This window comes from Lycium ferocissimum, unplaced genomic scaffold (genome assembly GCF_029784015.1).
Source record: "Lycium ferocissimum isolate CSIRO_LF1 unplaced genomic scaffold, AGI_CSIRO_Lferr_CH_V1 ctg1076, whole genome shotgun sequence".
In the NCBI taxonomy this organism is placed as follows: domain Eukaryota; kingdom Viridiplantae; phylum Streptophyta; class Magnoliopsida; order Solanales; family Solanaceae; genus Lycium; species Lycium ferocissimum.
This window is the reverse complement of record NW_026713477.1, coordinates 147823-155174: the sequence shown is the minus strand read 5'-3', so window position 1 is coordinate 155174 and position 7352 is coordinate 147823. Positions and strand designations below refer to the sequence as shown.

Here is a 7352-nt window from a genome sequence, read left to right as displayed (position 1 = left end):
GCCCCCACCGGCATAAACTTGTTAAGGAATTACCAAAGTTATGCCGGACCCGGCATACTTATGCCAAGTCTGCCCATAAGGCATGAGTATGCCGGGTCCGGCATAAATTTGGTAATTCCTTAACAAGAGTATGTCGGGTCCGGCATACACGCGACCCAAACCTTGCCTTGCAATTTTTTTTTTAATTTATGCTTGAGCGGGGGTTCGAACTCAGAACCTCATGATTTCTGCGTGAACGCTCAGAGTTGCAATGCGAAGGGCAAAAATTAAAGACCAAAGAATATGAGGGGCATAATTTAAAGACCACAAATATGAGGGGCAAAATTTAAAGACTACCCCAAAAGAAGGGCAATCCGCGCAAAAATATGAAAAAAGATTTTAAAGAATTTCACTCAACTAGGCTTACAGTAAGGCCGCCTACAATAGACTTTTATCGTCCGGCCCTTTTCCGGACCTGCGCATAGTTGGAACTTAGTGCACCGAGCTGCCCTTTTACTCAACTAGGCTAGGCTTACAAAAGATCATACTTTAGTACTTCCATTGATACACTTGAGGATGAGTTGTGTTGCTAGATAATCATGCTTAGGCTGGCAAAGAGAAAAGAAAAACGGCTCCCCCGAGTAGGCAAAAGAATTGCGGATAACAGGTTGAACTTGCTCATGGCATTTTGAGCTCAACCAGTCAAAGCTAATAAGAAGAAAGATCATGTTGCATAAGGAAGTTGCACAATTCTTCCAAGTGAAGGGAAAAAGCTTTAGCAAACACGCAATTAGTAATTTCAAAATCGTCTTTTTAGTTTTTATAATGATTGATCTGATTAACTTCAAAGTCGTCTCATCTATCTCGATTTTTTTTGGGAGAACTCAGAAGTTGGGGGATTCACATAAATTTCACTGCCTTCGAGTTTACGGCTAATCCCGTGGCCGTTGAGCTAAATCAGGTTGGTTGCCTCTTACTGCATGGCTGGAATCAGAGGCATGGTTTGAAATCCACTAAGCTACACCCAACAACGCAGTTATTATCTTTTTCTGCTGATAATAGTGGTGTCTTTATCAGTTTGTGTACGCACATTTACTATAATCAATTACCTAATCATCCATTAAATGCTACCTCTCACCAGTACCTGCATCGCATAACTCTACCCATCAAATTATAAGAATTCCCTTAATTTGCATATGTTGGGTCTACTCATGTAGAAAGTGTGTACACTGTTGGTGAACACGAGCTCCACTTCAAGGATGAGCAACAGTGTGCCAGGACGCATTATCTGTGGCTATAGGAATAAGGTGGAAGCAACACACAGAATCAGGTCCAATTTTGTAAAATAGGCTATCACTTGCTAGGAAAAGTTCACAACTTCCTCAAATGGCGTACTGACGTATAAATTAGCAGAATACATACTTGGACACCTTGCCAGCAAATTGGTGTAGGTGAATTCCACAGACGAACAAAATCCCTTGGTGAGTATACATAATTTTAAGATTCTCGGGGCACACTTTAGAGAGAGAGAGAGAGAGAGGTTATTGCACTAACCGAAGACCAACTATTTTTCGCGTTTCCAGATATACAGAAGATAAAAGAAAAAAATAGAAACCATCATGAAAAATTGCTCTGGCAGGCTTTAATCATTTGTAAAAAAGCATGCAGTAAAGTGTCATGTTTATTTAATGGAACATCGTCATTATAATGTCACTGTTTCGAATAAAAAGTAACCATGAAATGCACTTCAGAATCCAAATACTGGCAACACCCGCACAGCAAACTACTATTTGCTTTACAAACAAGACTAGTAGTCTTTTGTTCCAAAATTCTTGCACCAGAGCTGAGAAGGAATGGGGCGGACTGGAAGATGTGGCCTTTGCTGCAAAACGAAAAGCTTGTTATTGCATGAACATCAAATATCCCCAAGAACAAAAACACTGTAAACTTCCACACATCTCTGAGTGACTGAAAAGCAAGAACAGGAAAACAAGAGGGCAGGCTGTTAACTAAAGAACTGAAAAGGTAGATCAAGAGGAAAAAGGCTCACTAAACATTATTCTAGAAAGGCAAAACACATAGAAAGACATTTAAAGTCATCATAAACTTCCAGTTAGACACTTTTAACTATCCTTGACACGTTAGACACCTCTCAATGGCATAAGTGAGTTTCTTGGACACCCAGTTGCTAGGTCTAACAGACAACATGTGTGATATAGACTCGTTGCTGACATGTCAAATGAACCAATCAAATAACGACACGAGTAATTTTTTTGGAAAAAATTGTCATCTATTATTTTTTTTGAGATAGACTAATTAAAAAAGAAAAAAGCATCTCACCCCACCAACCCCTCCACATATTAGGTGCCCTAAAAAGATTGAATGCAAACTTCCGCGATCTCCAGGCCCGAAAAAATGGGATCTTCCACGACATGATAAGAAATCTAAACGACAGAAAGCTCCCACAACCCCAAATACTTTCAGCTCCTCCTCCTTAAAATTCCATCCTTCAATTCCCATTACACATTCACAACACTTCCTATCCCCGTAAAGACATTTCCACCATTAGTCACACTACAAGACACTGCACAGCCACCAACAGAGACCATAACTTTGGTTTATGGAAACTGGCATTTCAATTTTCAAGCACCATGACCTTGGCTCCAACAAAATTTCTTGGTGGCGGATTCTGAATCGAATCAATGGAAATCAATGTTTGGAGAGGTTGGGTTTGTTTGAGTTTTTGGCCACTTACGGTTAGAACAAATTTTGTTGGCAAGTTTCCATCAACTCAAAAAGGAAACATCAGCCATCATATTTTTACCAACGCAGCTCCTTTTCCATTTTTTTGGGAAAGGTAACAAAGCTCCTTCTCCATTTTCTTAATACTCCTCCACATTTAAACAATAAACCACAACACCATAGAAGATTCTCCAGAAGCTCCATTTTGAAAACCATCACCATGACAACTCCTCACTAAGAAATTTTCTGTGGCAAGGCAACAAGGAAATGAGAGGTTTTCATCTTGGCAAACAGAAAACAGACACTTCAAGCAAAAGGCAGGGAAGCCTAGGTATAAAGAATCTGAGGAGACAAAATCAAAAGCCTAGGTATAAAGAATCTGAGGAAACAAAATCAAAGTCTTCTCATAGCATGATCAATGGTTCCCAATTTAAGATATCCGATCTGCAAAGTGGGAGCTGACAGAGCGAGAGACCATTTCTAAAATCTACTCCCTCCATCCCAATTTATGTGACACGATTTGCCTAGGCACGGAGTTTAAGAAGAGCATTATTAGAGTAGGCAAAAAAAAAACTCTTTTATAAGTAATGAATTTTTCCAAAAGTTATTAGTAACATGGACAATCATTTTGAAGAGTGATAGCTCCTTAGTAAGACAGCAATAAAACAAATGGACGCTATTGTAAAATTTTAAGAAGGAAACAAAAATTGAACACCCAGCAATCATTTACTAATTATGTTTGATGTGAGTTCCACATCAACAGAGTGGAAGATCTGCAGCTTCTTATTGCCTTTACTAAAGTAGACCAACTCTGAGCAGCTTCTAACAAATTCCAAGGAGACTTGGGTCCGCGTGTAGACCTAAATCCTCCTCATATGAGTTTTTTTGCTGAAACAGAATGCTTTTCAAACCAGAAGTTTGGGTGCGAGAATTCAGTAACCAGGATCCACTGTCCTATTGAATTCACAGACTACCAATAGAACTAAAATTGAATTCTGCCTGTGTCCTTATTGTCCGAAGCTTCATGACCTTGGTAGACTAATTAGGTATCCTATGGAAGGATCAAACAAGGGGAAAGACTGAAAGAGTGTGCCGGCACCAAGCTAAGACTTACTATCAACATTTCACCATGAGCATGTCAAGTTCTGCTTAATTTTACTTTGTTGTTAGACCTTTCTTTTTCCAATTTCACAGAATAAAATTACTGAGCAATCCCGAAATTGAAGCGAAATAGTGCCTCAACCAAAATATAAGTACAGTAAGTATCTTAACCAACATGAGATTCTCTATGAAGAAGACTCCACGTCAGTTTCTATTGATGCCAAATTTTGTGATTGCTGCTGTTTTCTGGGAAATCATAATCATTATCCAGGACCAAGTATTACTTGCTACATTTATCTGGATTATATCTATAGATCTATGGAGCCAGATAAAACTACACACACTACCTTTTTTTGTTTGGGTAACGGTGGTGTCCAGGTCAGCTCGTGCACAGCTCGACTATTCCACCAGGTACCTGCTACCTCCCATTTGCACAGGTGTTGGGTAACTTAGTTCATCAAGGCTTAGGCAGCTGGGAATAAATCACCCAATATTTTTCATCTTTACTGGGATTTGAGTCTCCAAGGTCTGCACACTTCACTAATCATTGGGTCACTCCCTGGGATGCCACAGTCATACACACTTCTTAGAGGCTTCTAAAGAAATTTCTCTTTCTTTCGCAGATAAGGCAAAGGACTAGGGAAGGGGGTTTCAGAGTTTAAATAGGTACCCTATTTTGTTACTGGAGTTGCACTAAATTATACAAAGCTGGTAGAATCACGAAAAAAGACAAAATAAAGGTGCTTCTCATATGCAGATTGACCAACCCGTCAGACAGCATATTAAGCATTCCACCAGTGATCTAGTCCATGCATTCCTATTTCCTGCCAGCACCTGACTACCCAATACCGTTCCCTATAAAAGCATGGCGAATCCTCCGATATGTCTAAATTATCCCACGGATTTCTTTTCCGGACTAGGAGTATTAGTATCTTTGTTACGTTTTCTTATGCATAGATTCATAGCACTACCTGATTGTTTCATTCACTCCGTTATCTTATTATCTTGCTGCTATTACTGCTGTTTGTTCAATCTCTCTTTTGGAAACAGACTCTCTACCCGTCACAAGATAGGAATAAGGTCTGCATACACGCTACCTTCCCCAGACCCCATCAAATCTAAAGAAAAAATAGGAGAGTCAATTACATCAAATCAAAGTAATGGAAGTTAAACATAAATCAATCCACACGACAAATCTAAACCCTTAGTCTGAATTCAACAAGTTCACACATATATTACCAGAATAACACTTAAGCTATTCAATTTCCAAATTACAACCACCTATCATTCAATACATATCAGATCACATTTTGAGACGATACTGACCTCAAGCTCGGCAGATTTCAAGGCAACAGGAATGCATACAAGTACGATACCGGCAAGGGCAAGAGCGGTATTTCGCTTCCAATGAAGGGGTCTACAGTAAGGCCCGCCACTCATACTCCATACCTTAGTCCTAAAATCTCCACCATGAGAATGCTCTCCTCCACCTCCCATTTTTTTGAAGAGAAAATGAAGATCGATTGGGCGTTGCAAAACTGGCTTCGAAGAATTTGTATTATCGGATGGTAAATTAGCCCTAAAGACCCGTGCTATATTGGATGACCCGGAAAGAGACACTCGGATCTTTTATTATTGACCCGACTCTAATTAGGTTCGGGTTTCTCTTAGACGTTGTTTGGACAAGTTTTTGCACGGATTGACCTTTAAACGCATTGGTCTTTAATTTTGGCCCATCATATCTATGGTATTTAATTTTTTGTCCCCCACACAGTCTTAATTTAAAAAAATATTCGGATACAAGGGTGAGTTTAAATTTATGTAACATTTTTTTATCTTTCGGGAAACTAAATTTTTGCATGGCTACGGTTTAATTAGCAAAGTTAATTGTTATGCGTGCATACTTTTGTACTTTTCATATTGTGTTGAGTGTTGAGAGTTTTGACTTGTCGGGCATAATTTGTGCGGATGTTATGATACATATGCCGAAGTTGAACGTAAATTATGCCAAGCGAAATCTAAAATTATGTCGTTTTTCAGATTATGTTGAGTGTTGAAAGTTTTACCTTGTCTAGCATAATTTATGCGGATGTTACGATACATTATGTCGAAGCTAAACGTGAATTATGTCAAGCGAAATCTAAATTATGCTACGCCAAAAATGTTGAGAATCAAAAATTAAAGACCACAAATTTGAGCAGCCAAAATTAAAGAGCACCGCGAAATAGGGACATTTGTGCGAATGATCAAATTGATCCTTAATTTATGGGGGTGGGATTATTTTGGTCCTTGAAGGAATAATCCTTAGGGGTTGTTTCTCTTGAAGGACATAGCTGAAATAATCATAGCATAAATCTGGTATAACTTTATTCATAACTTTATTCAATATTTGATTTATCTTTTGAATCGAGTATAACTAGTTCTTGCATTATTTAAAGTATATTGGTGTATTATTTTATACCATCAAAAACATGAAATATATTACCTATGAATAATTTATACGGATAAAGCACCAAAAGGACAAAAAATCAAGATATCTTGTATATTCGATTTTAGTGCAATGAATCAAACACCGGATAAAAATAACTAATATATTATTAATTCATTTATTACTAATTTCTACATTCTAATCTCTTTATTATAATTTCTGTATAACTTGTCTTCGTACCAAGAGACCCATTAATAGGTAAAAGTGATTTTTTTTTTTTTTCCAAATCCTAAAAGTAACGATTCTTCTGGGAAAAGACTTATTAAATTTAAGGAAAAATTACGTGTTATAGTTACTTTTAGTACATAATTAGTGATATTAACTACCTTTTATTTTAATTACTAATAATAACTAAATACTTTTTGAATTTAACTAATATAGCTACATAGTAATTTTCAGTTACTGGTGCACAAATACACCTAAAATTTAGCACTCCCGATCTCATATCCCTTTTAATGGTAAAATATTAATCACTTAATATACATTATCATTCTCTCTCCAAAATAAATTTTTGACATTTTTGACTCACCACTACCCAATTCCATTTTTCATTTCTCAAATCCCTAAAAAAATTCTCTCTCTCCTTCTATCAACCACCACACGACTTTAATTTTGGCGGCCATCATCTCTCAAATTTTTTTTGGTTTCCATGACTTGATTTGTGGACAAATTAAACATAAGAAGGCAATTAACCTTTCCATTTTTTTTATGTGAATGATGTTCCAACTAGAATGATCAGTCATTATGGTTGATTGCTTATCTCCCATTGTGGGCAAGTTGTAGTTGTAAATGCCAAAACTTTTGGTGTGGACTTTCATAAATTTGGACCGAGTTGCATTTGTTCTGTTGAGGTTTTTTTGGTGGTCTAGGGTTTTTTAGGTTTTGAGAAGATGAAAAATATATGTATTTGTGTATATTCTACGATATAGCTACCAATTGTTTGTGGTTGGTGGTGTATTTATGTAAGTTTTTCTATATTTTTGTGTATTTTGTTCAAATTAATTTCATCGATGTTACATCTAGTTTCAAATACATGAGTAAC

General features: G+C 37.2%; 1 protein-coding gene across 1 annotated transcript; it reads right to left on the bottom strand.

Annotated features, from left to right (window-relative positions):
- Positions 1 to 1599: 1599 nt before the first annotated feature.
- LOC132041573 (uncharacterized) lies at positions 1600 to 5394 on the bottom strand. The gene is made up of 2 exons (XM_059432272.1): positions 5149 to 5394; positions 1600 to 1861 (listed from the first exon to the last, which is right to left on the bottom strand). Exons 1-2 carry the CDS (start codon positions 5317 to 5319, stop codon positions 1787 to 1789), a joined length of 246 nt encoding a protein of 81 aa, XP_059288255.1. The 5' UTR covers positions 5320 to 5394; the 3' UTR covers positions 1600 to 1786.
- Positions 5395 to 7352: the final 1958 nt, after the last annotated feature.

Coding starts and splice junctions, on each gene's coding strand:
- LOC132041573 (XM_059432272.1), bottom strand. CDS start 5,319: ATGGGAGGTGGAGGAGAGCATTCTCATGGTGGAGATTTTAGGACTAAG. Junction 1,862..5,148: donor TGAAATCTGCCGAGCTTGAG/GTCAGTATCGTC, acceptor TTCGTTTTGCAG/CAAAGGCCACATCTTCCAGT.